At 49.1% G+C, this 16,908-nt stretch overlaps 1 protein-coding gene across 1 annotated transcript in view; it reads left to right on the top strand.

Moving 5' to 3' along the window:
* Nucleotides 1-6,177: 6,177 nt before the first annotated feature.
* The window catches only part of OTOA (otoancorin), a 49,159-nt gene continuing 38,428 nt past the window's right edge, over nucleotides 6,178-16,908 (top strand). The window contains exons 1-7 of the mRNA XM_019649919.1: nucleotides 6,178-6,269; nucleotides 6,671-6,699; nucleotides 6,795-6,825; nucleotides 6,943-6,970; nucleotides 8,465-8,552; nucleotides 11,170-11,301; nucleotides 13,810-14,045. Coding sequence (XP_019505464.1) covers nucleotides 6,179-6,269; nucleotides 6,671-6,699; nucleotides 6,795-6,825; nucleotides 6,943-6,970; nucleotides 8,465-8,552; nucleotides 11,170-11,301; nucleotides 13,810-14,045 — 635 coding nt within the window. The 5' untranslated portion in view covers nucleotide 6,178. The remainder of the gene's footprint in view (nucleotides 6,270-6,670; nucleotides 6,700-6,794; nucleotides 6,826-6,942; nucleotides 6,971-8,464; nucleotides 8,553-11,169; nucleotides 11,302-13,809; nucleotides 14,046-16,908) is intronic.

Genomic DNA, 16,908 nt, shown 5'->3' with positions numbered 1-16,908 from the left:
CCGCCCCTGCGCGCCGTGCCCCGCGCGCCCTCCCACCCGCGGGGCTCAGAGCAGCAGAGCCGGCTCCCCAGGTGAGGCGCGCGCGGTGGTCCTGCAGGAGGGCTCCGCGGGGCCAGGCGCAGGGAACAGGGGCGGGCGCGCCTCAGGGCGCAGGGAACGCGGGCTGGGCGCTCGCTGCGGGGCCTCCCCAGGGAAGGGGTGCAGGGCGTGCCTGGGGCGGCGGCGACAGGGAGAAAGGAGAGGGGCTCAGGGCGGGCTCAGCGGCCTTCAGGCCTTGGGGGGGGGGTCTATATGAGATGAAACTTCCGGGACAGGGATCCGAACCCACCTAATAATAATGGTAATAAGAACAGCAGTGAGCACAACTTGGTGATGAAAATAGCAGCAGCCAAGACAATAGCATCAATAATAATAATAATAATAGCTACTAGTCATTGCGCTTTTATACGTGTCCGTGCTGGGCTCCTTTCTTTCCATTTGTTCCCGCTTAGCCCTGTGAGCAAGAAATGGAAAACGCAGATAAAGCAAATGCTTTGGGTACATTGATGCCGTTTAAAAGTGCATACCCAGTGTCCGAGAGGGAGGTTCTGCTGCCATTCCCATTGCGGGGAGGAGGCAATGCAAGCCCAGAGAGGTTACGGATTTGCCCAACAGCACACGGCTAGGCATGGGTGGCCCAGGTAAAGCACTGGCCACCTCAAGGTTCAAGGCTGCTGAGCAGAGAGGCTGGAGGGCAAAGCTGGTCAGCGCCTGGAATCATTCGGCTCTGGGTTTGGGACCTGGCTCTGCAACCTCGTAGCTGTGTGACCTTGGGCAAGTCCCTGGGCCTCTTAGAACGAGTTTCCTCACCTGTGAAACAGCGATAATGGTAAGTCAAACCTTGGATTGCGAGTGACGTCTTTTGCGAGTGTTCCACAAGATGAGCAAGCATTTCTAATACATTTTTAACATGCGAGCGACGGCTTGCAATACGAGTCGTCTGATTCCAGAACAAATTATGCTCGCAAACCAAGGTATTACTGTATTTGCCTCACAGATTCTGCAAGGATGGAGTGACAGCGCGTGTAGAGAGGGGCATACACTGAGCTCGTTCTCGTTCAGCGGTTGCTGGGATTAGGATTACTAGGGAGTCAGACAGCCCTGCAGGGGACCCCCCTCTGCCATTGGCTTGCTGTGTGACCCTGCGTGTCCACTGAACTCCTCTGGGAGGCTAAGTAAGTGCCCAGGGCTAATGGAAAGAGTAGCTAGAAGGGAGGGCCTGGCCCATGGAAGATGCTCAGGGAGGCTGTTGCTTCCTGTCCCTCCTGCTATCATCACAGAAGCCCGAGCCTTCCAGCTTGCTTCCCTGAGACTAGAAGAGAGGAAGGGCCTCCGCGTCAGACACAGGGCTGGGGCAAGAGCAGCGCCCACGCCTCTGGTCCAGAAACAGCCAGTTTCCTTGGAGTTCAACACCCCATGGGAACCTGGCCACTCCGACAGTAGGGCTTTAAAAAAAATCCAAATCCAGTTCAATCAGCCTGGTATTCTGCAGGCCTGACAAATTAGCCCGTTCTGTATGAATAGTAATTGTGTGTGTGTGTGTGTGTGTGTTTAAAATCTCCAAGTTCAAATCTGCAGGCCCATAGGTATGTATGTGCCCACAGCACAGACCTCGGCTGGAGCGGCTTTGCAGACCGCTAAACTCCCTGTAATTGCAAATTGTTGGTTGGTGTCTGGGATGGGGTGCCCCAGCACTGGAGGAGCCTCCCGGTGTCTTTGCACGTTTCACAGAAGACAGAATGTCTCTCCATCTATCTGCAGGGTGATCATACTCTTCCTGGTTTGCCTGTGACTTTCCCGGTTTTAAAACCATTGGTCTTGCTGCTCGTCCAAATACTCGCAGTTTCTCAGGCAAAACTGTGTTCATTTCGGGGTTGGCGTGATTGTTGCCATATTCATTTTAGGTTCCACCCAGGCAGTCCTCGCCTGGCTGACTTCCACCCACCTGCAGCGGGGGAGCCTTTTGATGGGGATGAGGTGGGTCCCCTGGAGGAAGCTATCGACCCCCTAATCACCACTGCCCTGTTCGGGCCTTTCAGCCGTTTTGGCCAGTCTCCTGAAAGAGAGTGACCCAAAGGGCTTTTAATTAAAAACAAATCCCATACTGGCGATGGGCTGGGGTTTCGTTGGAACGAAGACAGAAAGCGGGCGTCTGTTTCGGTAATTGTAAACCTCTCCGTAGAGTTAATAGGGAGACTGTACTCATTTGCACAAGAAGCCTCATTGTCTGGGAAACTGGAGAATTGTGAATGAGGCTGGTGCCCCAGGGCAGCTGACCAAAGGGAAGGGGGATAGAAGGGCCAAAGGCCCCAAAGACCCAAACCCAGCAAGAGTGATTATGAGAGGTGAACCTGCCATGGGGTTGGGGGGGCTTGGATGCATCTACAAAGTGCTTTGGGACTGGGCCCCCCAAAACCTGTTAGAATGCGTGCTTGGGTGTCTGGAGGTTTCAGAAATTTCAGTTTGTTTTTGCCCTGGGCAGTAAAATGAGCATAACTGTTTCCCAAGCTGGTGGAGGATGTCCCCTTGGGGGGGATAAAGAATCTATTTGCATAACAAGCTAGACAAAGCCAGGGAAATCTGGATGGAAGAATGCAGAGGCACCTCTGAAATAATCTGGAAAACCCTAAGGATTCATGATGGGGTTCCCTTCAAATTCTTGTGAAGAGGTGGGGGCTATCTGTATCTGGGGGATGGAGAGTTGAGGGAACCATAGTGCAGCTCCCAGATTTCACCTGACTTGACCTCAAGGGCACTATGCTTGTGATTTTCCTCCTCATCCTCTGGGCACCCCCCTCAAACCTCTTACCCAGTCTCTCCTCACCTACCCACCCTCCTTTATTCAAAACACACAGTCTCTTCTGTTTTGCTTTTCCTTTTTAAAAATGGTTTACACAGATAATTTCAAACACGTGCAAAAGTCTACACAAGACAACAATGCACCTCAGTTACCCATCACCCAGCTTCCTGTGCCCACCCATGGCCGACCTTGCCTCATGGGCACCCACCACCCCGTATTTCCTCCCTCCCGTGCTATTTTGAAGCCGTCTCAAACATCCCATTTCTTCCATAAATATGTAAGTATGTGGCTCTAAAAGGGGGGTTGGCACGCTTTCCCAGTAAAGGAACAAAGAGTAAATATTTTGGGCATTGTAGAACGCACAGTCTCCGAACATGCAGACGACTGAGCGTGGCCTTGTTCCAATAAAACTTTATTCATGGGCATTAAAACAGAGCCTGTCTCTCGGGCTTGTGCTAATTAATATCCCTTCCATGGCTCCCGTCTCCCTCCAGGTCAAAGTCGAGTTGCTGGCAGTGGTCTAACCCTCATCCCCCACTGCTCTGATTTTCGTGCGATTTATTAACCATGCCAGCTGCGTTCCGAACCTCGAGGCCTTTGCACTTGCCATTCCCTTTTTCTGGAACATTCTTTCCCCCAGTCATTCTGTGATTTGAGCGTTGACAATATCCGTCTGGCTTATTTGTTTCTTTAATAAACCCATGTGTCATGGGTTGTCTTACGTGATTTACTGTCATTAATGCATTTTATCTTCAGACAGTCCTGTGACGTGGGCACCGTTCCTAACCCCACCTTACACGTGAGGAAAGTGAAACACAGAGAGATTAAGGACCTCGGGCACCATCACACAGCTAGTACGCGGTAGAGAGGGGATTCACACCAGGCGGCCTGGCTGCTTAGCCCGTGCCTGTCCTTTCTCTTTTGAAATCAACTTTGGTGAAGTATAGTTTACAGTACATTAAAATGCATCCACGTTAAGTGTGCAGTTCGCTGAGATTAGATCAATGCATACATATATGTGTCTATATAACAACCACCACAATCAAGACAGAGAAATGTCACCCCACAAAGTTCCCTGGTGACCTTTTTTGCAGTAAGCTCCCCGCACTGTGTCCCAGGAGCATCCCAGCAAGTCCTGATGGGTTTTATGCCACCGTAGATTGTTTTACCCGTCCTAGAATTTCATATAAATGGAATCATGCAATCTGGACTCTTTTGACGTGACGTTTTTGAGAGGCTCATGCATGTTTTTGCAGTAATCACTTCATTCCTTTCCCTATGCACGTAATGTAACTTTTTCCTCTGGGTGCTTTCAAACATGTATTATTTCGAACTAATTATAGATTCACAGAAAGTTGCAAAAGGAAAAAAAAAAGGGTCACGCCCTCGTGTACTCGTTACCCAATTTCCCCCACAGGATTCCATTTTGCATAACTTTGCTACAGTATCCAAACCAGGAAACTGACATTGGTGCAATCGGTAGAGCTTATTTAGGTTTCACCAGATTTTCATGCACTTATGCGTGTGTATAAGTCACAGTTTTGTCACATGTGTAGACTCATGTAACCACTAATCTACTCGAGACTCAGAACTATTCTGTGACCACAAGGCTCCTTGGTGCCTCCTGAGTAGCCACACTTCCCCCTCTCCCTGAGGCAAACACTAATCTTTCTCGATGACTTTACATACAGGGAATCATTCAGCACGTAACCTTCACGATTGGCTTTCTTCCACTCGGCACAGTCCCCTGAGGTCCATCCACACGACTGCGTAACCATAGTTTGTTGCCTTCACTACTGAGTGGCGTCCCATAGTGTGGATGTACCCCAATGAGTTTAACCATCCCCTGACTGAAGGAGGTTTGGCTGCAAACCTCAGTTTCCTTACAACCCTCTCAGTTTTGATTCATTTTCTAGAGTGGCTCACAGCACTCTGGGCAGCCCTTAACGTGTATCAGTTTGTTAAAGATACTGATGAAGAGATACACAGGGCGGGGTCTGGGAGGGTCCCGAGTGCCAGAGCTTCTGTCCCCATGGAGTTGGGGGGTGTCCACCCACCTGGAAGCGCTCTGCATCCCCTACTGTTGGGATTTTAGGGAGACTCCTCCCATGGGCGTGATCACCTATTGATTCCATTTCCAGCCCCTCTCCCCTCTGGAGGATGGGGGCTGATCATTCCAAGCTTCTAATCATGGCCTGGTCTTTCTGGTGACCAGCCCCCCTGCAGGAGCCACCCAGAGTCACCTCCTTGGAGAAAAAGATGCTCCTATTGCTCTTATCACGTAGGAAATGACAAGGGTTTCAGGAGCTCTGTGCCAGGAACCAGAGGCAGAGACCAAGCTGTGTCTTTTCTGTCACCACAGCTCCCCTTTTCTGGGGAATCTCGGTCTTGTGCTCCCCGTTGTCCGATGTCTGAAAACCTTTGTTTCGCCTATTTTGGTTGGTTTTCTCATTGTTTAAGAAGGAGGTTTGTCTATTGCCGATGCCTCCATCACAGCTGGACGTGAAAGTCCAACTCACTCCTTTTTTATTGGTGAGTGGTACTCCATTGCATGGGTGTGCCATCTTTGTTGGATTTTTCACCTGTTGTTGGACATTGGAGCTGTTTCCAATTTGGGGCTCCTGTGAGTGAAACTGCACACGTCTTTGTATAGACACATGCTTTAATTTCTCTTGGGTAAGTACCTAGGGCGGAATTCCTGGGTCACAGACTAGTGTATACTTAACTTGATAAGACCCCGCCCAGCAGTTTTCCTAAGTGGCTGTGTCAGCCGTGCATAAAAGTTCGTGTTGCTCTACATTTTCACCAACACTTGGTATTATCAGCCTTTTTAACTTTTAGCCATTCCAGTGGGTATGTAGTGGTGTCTCATGGTGGGTTAAAGTTGCATGTGCCAATAACTAATGGTGTTGATAATCTTTTATGTGCTTATTGGCCATTTGTATTTTTTTTTAATGACGTTTAAGTTTATATCTTTTCTCCGTTTTTCCCCCTTTGGCTAAGCTTCTTTTTACTGAATTGTAAGAGTTCTTTTTATGTTGTGGCTATAAATCCTTTGTCAGATATAACAGCGCCCATGCTTTTAAGCACACCTCTCTGCTCAACTGAGGGGAATGCTGGAAAAGGTAAGACTTTAAACAGGAGAGAGATGATTGTGTCTTAGACTAGGATAGAGGGTTAGATGGGGCAAATTAGATGGAAGTTTTAAATTATTAAAAAAAGAAAAACCTCCAGGAATGCTGGGTCTACTTGTCTTTCCCTTTGATCTCCTGAATGTTCTTAAATATGTTTAAGAAATCAAATCTGAATCACTTCCGTGCTTGAATTAACTGCAGGAGGATGTGTCAGGAACCTAGGACATACGCTCTTTTCCTGTCCCTTTTTCTGAGTCATGGCTTGGCAAGTCACAGAGTTCCAAATTCCAGGCAGGGTAAGTCCTGTGGGAGGAATCACTGGTCGTGGTTTCCAGATATTGTAGGGGAATGGAGTGGGGATGGATCAATTTAGGTACGTGATGCTGTAAAGTATTTTGGAGAGAGAGAGAGAGAGAGAGAGAGAGAGAGAGAGAGAGAGAGAGTGAGTGTGTGTGTCTGCACATGTGTGTGCATGTGAGCACATGCACATGTGTGAGCAAATGTATGTGGGATTTTCAGGATTATTCTAAAAGAGTTTTTAAACCAAGGCTTTCTCACACTGGCACATATAGGCACAGATATCATTAAAATCCGCTAAAAATTTCCTTCACGACTGACTTTTGGGGGGAGCCCACATTTGCAGTTTTGAAGGTCGCAAAATTCAACTCTAGTTATACAGTCAATGGCTTTCTTGCAGATTTGCATCCGTTGCTGCAAAAAATGGCGGTGAGTATTTCATTTTCTTTTCATCAAAACCCCCTCTCCTGGAACCGCCAGCCTTTGGATGTTATACTTGATGTTATCTCTTCTTTGCCTTTTAGGAAGAAATAATAGAGGGAAGCTATCTGAATGGTAATGTCCCCACTTTGTCCCCACTTGGTGCTGCTAAGAATTTCACACCGATTGCGCCTGTGATCTCTGTGGAGTGATTCCTTTTTAAGTTGTCTTTTCATTTTATTCCCATTGTAGCGTTACTGGATCTCATACAGTTTCAAAGGTAACCCATCACACAGGGGAGGGGACGGGATGGAATCGATGTTTCATAAAAATGCTTAATGGAGGCCTCTTAATTGTACAAAGTAACACATACTCATGATCAAAAATGGCAACCTAGGCACAAGTGTTGTTTAGAGTAGATACATTTGTTCCACAAATTTTCTCCTCTTTGCTCTAGCAGGGGCTGACATTTATCGAGGGGTTACTATGTAGCAGGTACTGGTCTAAGTACATAGAAGCACATCTAACAGGGTAGGTCCTGTTGTTAACCCATTGGACAGAATGATGACACTGAGGCCCAGGGAGAGTGAATCAAGGTCACCCAGCTGTGAAGTGGTAGAGTCGGGGTGTGTATTCACAGCCTGGTTTCAGGGCCCATGGCCTCCAAGGTCACGTTATGTACTGCAGACGGGCCGGTGTTAGATACCGGGGATAAGGGGCAAGGCGCTGGGGAGTGCTGAGGAATGACACACATTAGCAGGTAATTCTCATGATGACGATACTATTAAGGAGCAGGATGGGGGCCTTGGGGCTTCATGACAGGGGTACCGAATTATACTAAAGTGAGAGGCCCCCCCCCAAACATCCTTTCCCTAAGATAATTTTCATTGACAGCTTGGGATATCTTCTTCCAGGCTAAAAGTTTTATTTGTTGATTTGTTAATTTCCTCATTCCTCTACTTATAAAAAAATAACAAAAATGGGATCAGAAAAGGCCTTCTAATTGCTTGCGGTGGGAGGGTTTATCTATCATCAGTTACTCCATCATAGCTGGAAGCATAAGTCCAGCTCACTCCGTTTTCATTGGCGAGTGGAAGTCCGTTCAGTGGATGTGCCATCTTTTTTGGACCTTTCACCTGGTATCAGACACTTGACTTGTTTCCCAATTTGGGGCGCTTATGAATGAAACTGCGTTTTCTGTGCATTGCGCACTTTTGGAAGCACTTTACATGTGTGAGCCAGTTGAATCCTCACAGTTGTTAGCTGTGTTCTGTCGAAAGGGAAACAGGCTCAGGACAAATCAGTCAATTGCCTGAGGCCACACAAAGAAGTGCAGAGCCAGGGTGCAAACCCAGCTTTGGAGCCCGCACTCTTCACAGCGCCATTCTAGCCTCTCGTGGTACCCACACAGCATCTGTGTCTTAAACTTAATTTAGGAAGGACGTTTTTCTAAGTCTATCTGTTTGGATTGTAGCTGATGTAAGTGGATTGCTATGGGAATCAGAATATTAAGCACAGCTCTGAAATTGATCATTGTCTTTGGGAGAATGAGATCCAGGCAGGTTCCTAGAATTGGAAATGCCCCCCTACCCACCCCCACTCACTGTGCCAGGTTAACAAGTCTCCTACCTCCACGCACAAAGCTTCTAGTACCCCCAGCCCAATTCCACCATCCTCTCTGAGCTCCAGTGCCCTGGTCACTCAGCTAGGAGGGGAGCTACTCGTCGTAGGGGAACTGTCGTCGTGACTTTCTCCCGTCTGTCTTTGGCTGAAGCGCCCACGTGTGGACGGCAGACCTGTCCCACAGAGTCCTGGCCTACCTGAATTCACAGAACGTTGCCTTCACCATCCCCAGCCTGCAGGTGTGTACCTGAGACCCATGCATATATGTTCCTCCCTCCGTGCTCAGGGATTGCAAACTCAGGGGCCAGGTAAGTTGGAGAAGTGGGCCAGGCTTAGATCTTCACCTCCCCAAAGAAGTGTGTTCTGTTCCTTGTTTCTGGAAACATGACACAAGCTCTTTGTCTCTTATTTTTCCTCCTTGAATGGAGACATGGTGTATTAGGGTAGAGGCTGAGCACCTGTAACAAAGAGACCCCAAGTTACAGCAGTGCACACCACTGAGTTCATTTCTGTCTCACGTAATAGTCCACAGCTAGGTGGGAGGTCCAGAGGGGAGAGGCAGCTCTATTTTAAAAGGCCACCACCCAGGGGTCCAGGTTCCTTCTTTCTCGTTGCTTTGTCATCCTCGAGGGAGTGCTCCCCACATGGCTGAAACAGCTCATCCATCCTCCAAGCCAAGGGAGGGGCAAGAGGGAGGGGGAGAGGAAGTGAGATGTGAACACCTTCTCCTCTAAGGGCATGACCTGCAAATTGCACACTTCCTTCTGCTTACCTTCCATTGGCTCACCGTCCCCGAGGCCATGAACCCACCAGGACTTGTGGGATCCTGTTGCTGAAAGGAACTACAGGAGAGTGGAACTTTGGGTGCAATGATCAGTCTCTCAGTCATGGGTCCGAGACCTATTTTTGTTCACTTTTAATTCTGCTACAAGAAGAGCAGTAGCACAGCGTGTTGGTAGATGGCAGTGGGTGTTTGCCTCGGGGAGCCATAGGGCATGGTGGGGACTGTGGCAAACTGGACGGCACGTGCCTCGTGAGCGTGACCAGCAGCCAGCCCAGTGTGGTGTGTCCCGTCTTCACCAGTACACCGTGACTGGCACCAAAAACTGAGGAAATATTCTTCCAGTATTCAAGACCTATTATCTGGTTCAGCGAAGAATTCGTGTCAATGGATGAAGGAAGCTCTGACGTACATCTTTGCTGTTTCAATGTTTCCTTCCTTTTAAAGGAAAGCAAAAATATCAACCAATGTTCATGTGCAAACTACCCCCAGAGAGTTGGTTGGTCACCATGTACTAGGATACCTGCCAGCTGGCGGTGGCATCCGGTGGCCTCATAGCATCTACTTCCTTTCTGTTGTTCATCAGTTTGTGGTAGTTTAAGAGAAGTCACACCGGGTCCTTTTCTCCCTCGCAGGTTGGTTTCTCATGAGATGTCCATATTTTCACCTGTTTAGTAGACACACTGCCTGTCTCCCTGTCTGGACATCCATTTCTTCACTTATCTATTTCTCTGGCATCGACTTCCTGCCAGGCACAGTCCTGGATGCTGGAGACTCAGAGGGCGACAAGGCACTCACATTACCACTCGTGTGGGCCTTTCATTCTAGGGGGAGAGACATTGAGTGAATAGCTGTTCAACTCATTCCGGACAGAGAATAATGTCTGTCATTACCTACCACTTACGGTGTGCTAGGGACTAGTGGAAACACTTATACACTCATTTAACCCTCCTACTAAATCCCACTATCAGCTGGGGTAACTGAGGCCCAGTGGTAGCATTGCTCACATAGCAGATGAAAAATACAGGATGCCGAGTTAAATTTGACTTGCAGATGAGCAACGAATCGTTTTTTTTTTTTTTTTCTTTTTAGTATAAGTATATTCCGTGCACTCTTTGGGATATACTTATGCTAAAAGTTATTGATTGCTCATCTGCAAGTCAAATTTAACTCTGCATCCTGTGTCTTATGTAGCAACCCTAGCTCAGTAACTTGCCCAAGGCCACACAGCTAGTAAGCCGCAAGGTGGGGATTTGCACGTGGGTTGTCTGGTTCTGCCTCTCGCTCATGATGTCATGCCAGGCTGCCTTTCTAGACCAGCTCTATTGAAGGGAGATGTAGAAAATAATTCCCCAGGTGGACGAGGAAGTCTTATTCAGGAAGAGGCTGCTGGCCTCTGTTCCTAGTCCTGGGGCAGTGGGGGTTGGGGGGTGCCATGGGGACTTTGTCCCTGCTGCCTGAATTTTTGTCCTGAGCTGATAGCTTGGGGCCTGATAGAGGGTTTGAGCAGTGCCCACCTGGGGTAGTAAACTTCCTGGGCAGAGGTCAGCTGTTCTGCTCTTAACACCTCAGTCACCTACAGGGATGGGGTAGGCCGTGGCGAAGTCGGCTGGCTAGGCGGATGTAAGCAGGAGAGTGATTCTAGGAGCCCCTAGCTGCCTCTCGCTCAGCCTGCTGGTAAATGACCAGGAAGGAGACGTGTGCCCAGCGTTGCCATATTCTTGTGCTTTCCAAGAGAAGTTGGAAATCCAGGTATTTGTGAGGCATCCCCTGACTTTTTTTTTTTTTTAAGCTGAGCCATCCTGCCACCTATTGGCAGCTCAGCGGCTGCTCAGCTCGGGCCGGGAATCGAACCGCTGTTGCTCAGAGCTCAAACTCTTGAGCGAGCTCTTAACCAACTGAGCCACTCAGCCGGCCCTTCCCCTGACTTTTAAATCTTGGCAGCTAATGAAAAATTTCAGAGCCTGGCCATCCAAAGGGCTGCAGGCTGCCAGCTTGTGGTCTCCACAGGAAGTCGGTGGCCTGACTGTGCTTCTGTCCTATCCTCACTGAGTCTCCCGACACCCCATGTCCAGGCAGCCATGGAAAATCACCTGGAGCAGCGTCTGTACCAGCCCCAGAAGCTGCTGGAGGACCTGAGGGAAACAGATGCTCAGCAATTCCGCACCGCCATGAAATGCCTCTTGGAGGACAAAAAGGACCGCTTGGTGAGGAGTTCTGGGCACCCGGGGAGTAGAGAAGCCCAGGGCCGGTCGCTTTTGGTTGCGCTGAAGCAGATTGAACCTGACTGAGGCACTGACCTTAATTTATCCCTCCCCAGCCCTCTGGGGGCTTTGGGAGCTAGATTTTTCTCACTTTCTCCAAAGTTCAAAGGAAGAGCCTTGTGATTCGTACTCTTATGGGTACTAAGAAATGAGGGGGTACCAAGGAGCTCCCAGTAGTTTGGCTCAATAAACATCCATGAATGGTTGCTATGCACCTGGGGACACTGGGTTCAGAGACCAAAGACTGTTCTCTGCCTTCATGTAGTTTACAGTCTGGAGGGAGACAAAAACCAGACCCAGATAAATGAGGCTGGTGCTGTAAGGGCAAAGCAAGGCCTCAGACCCAGGAAATCTGGGGGGACCCAGAAAGGTGAAGTTTAGAGTTTTCTGTTTTCAGGGACAGGTTAGTATGGACCAGCATTTCCCCAAAGGAGCCAAGCCATTTAAACATTTTAATAGTCATAGATTTACTTTAATGTCGGTGATTAAAAATAGAGTAGACACATCAAACCCGTGAGCTTGGTAGGGATGTCATGTTTCCCCTTAAAATGAAGTTTTAAAAAAATTTAATGAGAAACATGAAGTAATAGTAAAGACAGAACAAAGACATAGCAAAAGTGGGGATGGTGGTCTATGAAAATGGTATTGATTAATATTTATTGAGGGTTTACTATGTGTCAGGTTTTATTCTAAGGGAATGGTCAGCAAACTCTTTTTGTAAAGGGTCAGATAGTAAATATTTTAGACTTTGCGGGTTGCCCATGCTCATCCCGGAAGGAAATGCTGGGTGTCAGTTCTATGGTAGTGCACACAAGGATGCAGTCTCCCCCCAGCATTCACAGCCTCCTTAAATTCTATCCACAGACCCCTAAGGTGTAGTCTGACCACCACACTGTTTAGCCCTCGCCTGTCAGCAACTGATGGCAGGAAACAGTCGGTCGTGGTTGTCAGTGTGGGCTTGGACTCAGGCAGCCTCCTTGTCTCAGATCCAGCTCCATGTAAGTGTGGGCAGCTGGCTTATTCCCTTGTGGTTTCATCACCTGCAATATTGAGTTAATAACAGCATAGAACATCTGTGGAATATTCACTAGGCGCCGTCCATTCATGATCTCACTCAGGTCTCACGTAAATCTAAGAGGTAGGTGCTAATTTCGTCTCCATGAAAGAGGAAGGACATGGAGACTTAAGAAAAGGGAAGTGACTTGCCTGAGGACACACAGATGATACCATATTTCCCCATGTATAAGACGCACCCTTTTTCTAAAAATTTGGGGTCTAAACTCTGGGTGCGTCTTATACAGTGGTTGTAGATTTCAAATGCCATAGATGGAACTGAGGACGAGGCAATATATGAAAACAGTGATTCATCATCAGACACAGATGAGGACAAGTTCATGGTTGGGAGTCTTGACAGCAATGAGGAGTTGTATGAATTTTATGATGAATAAAACTTGAGTTCAATAACTTTATGTAATACATTTTTTTTCAAATTTCAGGCCCCAAAATTAAGTTGCGTCTTATACATGGGGACATACACTAAGTGGAGGGCCTGGGATTTGAACCTGAGAAGGTCTGACCCTTGGAATCTCTGGGCTTCACCTGCAGGATGATGTGTCTGTTCCATGCGTCCCACAGTGCCTGGTGCATGCGAAGCCAATGCTTATGAAATGGTGGCTGTTATTTTCAAAGGCTGAAGGCTGAATGAAGGACAGAGGGACCAGTCAGACTGTGACTAAACCCTGTCAGGATTGCTGGGTTCTGTGGTTCAAAGGATTCATTCATTCATTCATTCATTCTAACAGGCTATTTCTCAGTGTCTTCTGGGTACCAGCCATAGCACTAGGAATGTGGCTTGGGCTTCACGGGACACTCTTGGCTCAACCCCAGCTGCACATTAGAATCAGATGCCAGGACCCCACCCTGGACCAATTAAATCAGACTCTATGTGGATGCTGGGGTCCCCAGGTGATGCTGGTGTGCAGCCAGAATTAAGAACCTCTGGCTCGGAGGAAAGACAGGCCTTGAGCATCTCTGATGCATCATAGACGTTGGTTCAAGATGCTCTTGGGATGACATGGTGGAAGGAGCATTGATCTGACTGAAATAGGAGGGATCAGAGAGGGCACCACTAACTAGGTGACGACTGAGCTTGGCCTTGAAGGATGAGTTGGGTTTCGCTGGCGAATGGAGGTGGGGAGGGAACTCCAGCTGGAGCGAGAGCCTGAGGGGAGACAGTCGTGGTGTACCTTGAGAATGAGAACAGGTGTGAAGCTGCAGAAGGCCTTGACTTTGTTCTGCAGGCGATGGAAAGTTCTAGAGGGTTTGCCCTAGCAGCACGGTGTGTTAAACAGTGCTCCTGAATTTTCCCACGGAGGCTAAGTAGGGTCCCCCTGGGGCCTCCGAATTAAGAGGCCGCTCTCAAGACCACCCTTGCTTCTGTCATTGCTCTAGGAGCTGGAAGACATTGTCATCGACTTGGGAGAGATTCGGAAGCAAGCCCTGCAGAGCCCGGGCGTGAACCGCAGCCTGCTCCTCATCACGCTGGAGAGGTGTTTCCAGGTGCTAAACCCCCTGGAGTGTGTGGACATCCTGGGCAGGGTGCTGAGGGGGTCCGCAGGCAGCTTCCTCCAGCCGGAGATCACAGACAGGCTCCCTCGGGACCTGGGCGAGGATGCCTTCAAGAACCTGTGAGTGAGCCCTCCCGACCCTCCAAGGCCCACTCTCCGTCCTTCGGGGACTGCTGTGAGATTCAAGGGGGTGACACATGGCAGAGGGGAGAAGGCAGAAAGGTTGAGACAGGAGGTCTGGAACAGACGCTTCGGTCGGTGGTGCTTCGAGACGGTCTGATGAAAACAGCATCTCCCAAATGTCAGTCATTCTGGTACCACCCTCACAGCTTTGTGCTCTGTCACCACCTGTGCCGTATTTACGTCCTGGTTTTTCTTTCCAGGGACCCATTCTTATTTTACTTGATATTTATTTAGAAAGCAAATTTGATATCGTTACTGTCAATGGGAAACTGGTATCCTTTGTCTTCAGTAAAAGTAGTCATTAAGAATAAATACTATAATTAAAATAAAACAACCCACAGTGTCACGAAGCCCTCGCGAGATGTGTTGCTTTTCCAGGGCTCTGAGCCTGGGGTCTGTTTTCTTGGTTGAAAAGGAGCCAAGTGTTGGGGACTCCGGAGCACTCACTGAGACTTTGTCCCTGAAGGGCAGCTGGGTGCACAGAGCACTGGAAAGGGAGCAGTTTTTCCTTTTGGGGTGCTGCGCCGGGTGCCGTGTGTTACCACCTAGCCTGATATGAAATTACACTGTGGGGGCCGGGGGCACCACGTTAGAGGGTTCTGCCCAGAACTCCAAATACCCCAGGCATTGTCACCACTGCCAGCTCCAGCTCCCTGCTTTTACTAATTGTGGTACTTTATGGCCCTAAAAGGCCCTTTCTAAATCTAAAAATGGTTTAGAAGGAGAAGACCAATGATGACAACAATTTGGGAGGTTTTTATTTTTGTATGTTTGCAGCCAAAGGACTGTAAGGGAGACAGACAATGTACTGACCCCATTCCATCTCCAGGGTCCAGGTTTTGGCCCAGCCATACTCCACACAAAACCCCTTAGCTGTGTGGGTCGTTATGCTGCCCTCTTAAGTCAGCATGTTCCCCTCTCCCACTCCCCCAGGTTGTATGTGAGCGGGAGTGGGCGTGGAGAAAAGAGAGAGTTGATTGGCCACTGCTCGCATGATTGCAAGTGTCCGAAACCCCACTCGAGCTTTTTTGAATCACATAATTCAGGAGTTTTAGGTGTAGGTCTGACTTCAGGCTCAAAATTACTCAATCAAGGAACATCTTTGGCTGTTTCTGTCTCAGCTCTGCCATCCTCTGGTCTGGCTTGGTGCGCAGGCCCGCTCTCTCCTACGAGGGAGCACTGGCAGCTCCCAGCCCGCCGCCTCTGAGGCCCAGTCCCGCCGAGGCAGTCTCTCTTTTCAGCAGGGTCAAGCAAAGTCCTAGACCTGACTCTCATTGGGCCAGGCTGGGTCATGTGCCATCCTTGAACCAATCACCATGGCTCATGGGATCTCATATGCTGAATGGCTTAGATGTGGGTCATAGTCCCACCCAAACAACATGGACCAAGCATGGGAGACATGTTTCTCCAGGAAAAATAGAGGTGCTGTTATGAAAAGAGGGGATGGATGCTGGCCACTTCATATAGGTCCCAAATAAGAGCCTGTTGGTGGGGGGAAGGTTACGAGCCTTATGGATAGAAAGACAGCAGGACAAGACAGATATCACATTCTCTGACTCCGGATTCACAGTTCTCGAGTGGGGAGTCCAGAAGGTGCCCCCACTTCCACTGGAGACGTCCCAGGGGGCACCCAGTCCCTTCTTTCACAGATGAAGAAACTGAGGCTCAGAGGAGATGGCGGCATGCCAGAGGTGACCCCATGGGACTTGCCTGCATCAGAACGCACCCCAGTTTTGCCCCCTTCCTACTTTACCCTGTCGCCCCTCTTTTTCTTGTGAGAAAGACGTCATTAACTCCATCCCCATTTTTCAGATGAGGAAACTGAGGCACAGAGAGGTTAAATAACTTGCCCTAAGTCAGACTCTTAGGGAATGCTAGCGCCAGCATTTTTGCAAATGGACAAGCTTTCCTTTAAAGAATTTTTCCAGAACTATATCTCCTGCTCTTTTTTTTTTTTAACTGAGCCATCCTGCTACCTATTGGCAGCTTAGTGGCTGCTCAGNTGAGAATGAGAACAGGTGTGAAGCTGCAGAAGGCCTTGACTTTGTTCTGCAGGCGATGGAAAGTTCTAGAGGGTTTGCCCTAGCAGCACGGTGTGTTAAACAGTGCTCCTGAATTTTCCCACGGAGGCTAAGTAGGGTCCCCCTGGGGCCTCCGAATTAAGAGGCCACTCTCAAGACCACCCTTGCTTCTGTCATTGCTCTAGGAGCTGGAAGACATTGTCATCGACTTGGGAGAGATTCGGAAGCAAGCCCTGCAGAGCCCGGGCGTGAACCGCAGCCTGCTCCTCATCACGCTGGAGAGGTGTTTCCAGGTGCTAAACCCCCTGGAGTGTGTGGACATCCTGGGCAGGGTGCTGAGGGGGTCCGCAGGCAGCTTCCTCCAGCCGGAGATCACAGACAGGCTCCCTCGGGACCTGGGCGAGGATGCCTTCAAGAACCTGTGAGTGAGCCCTCCCGACCCTCCAAGGCCCACTCTCCGTCCTTCGGGGACTGCTGTGAGATTCAAGGGGGTGACACATGGCAGAGGGGAGAAGGCAGAAAGGTTGAGACAGGAGGTCTGGAACAGACGCTTCGGTCGGTGGTGCTTCGAGACGGTCTGATGAAAACAGCATCTCCCAAATGTCAGTCATTCTGGTACCACCCTCACAGCTTTGTGCTCTGTCACCACCTGTGCCGTATTTACGTCCTGGTTTTTCTTTCCAGGGACCCATTCTTATTTTACTTGATATTTATTTAGAAAGCAAATTTGATATCGTTACTGTCAATGGGAAACTGGTATCCTTTGTCTTCAGTAAAAG

Source organism: Hipposideros armiger, unplaced genomic scaffold, assembly GCF_001890085.2.
Source record: "Hipposideros armiger isolate ML-2016 unplaced genomic scaffold, ASM189008v1 scaffold_135, whole genome shotgun sequence".
NCBI classification, from domain to species: domain Eukaryota; kingdom Metazoa; phylum Chordata; class Mammalia; order Chiroptera; family Hipposideridae; genus Hipposideros; species Hipposideros armiger.
The sequence above is the reverse complement of the archived record's forward strand: the minus strand, read 5'-3'. Positions and strand labels throughout refer to the sequence as shown.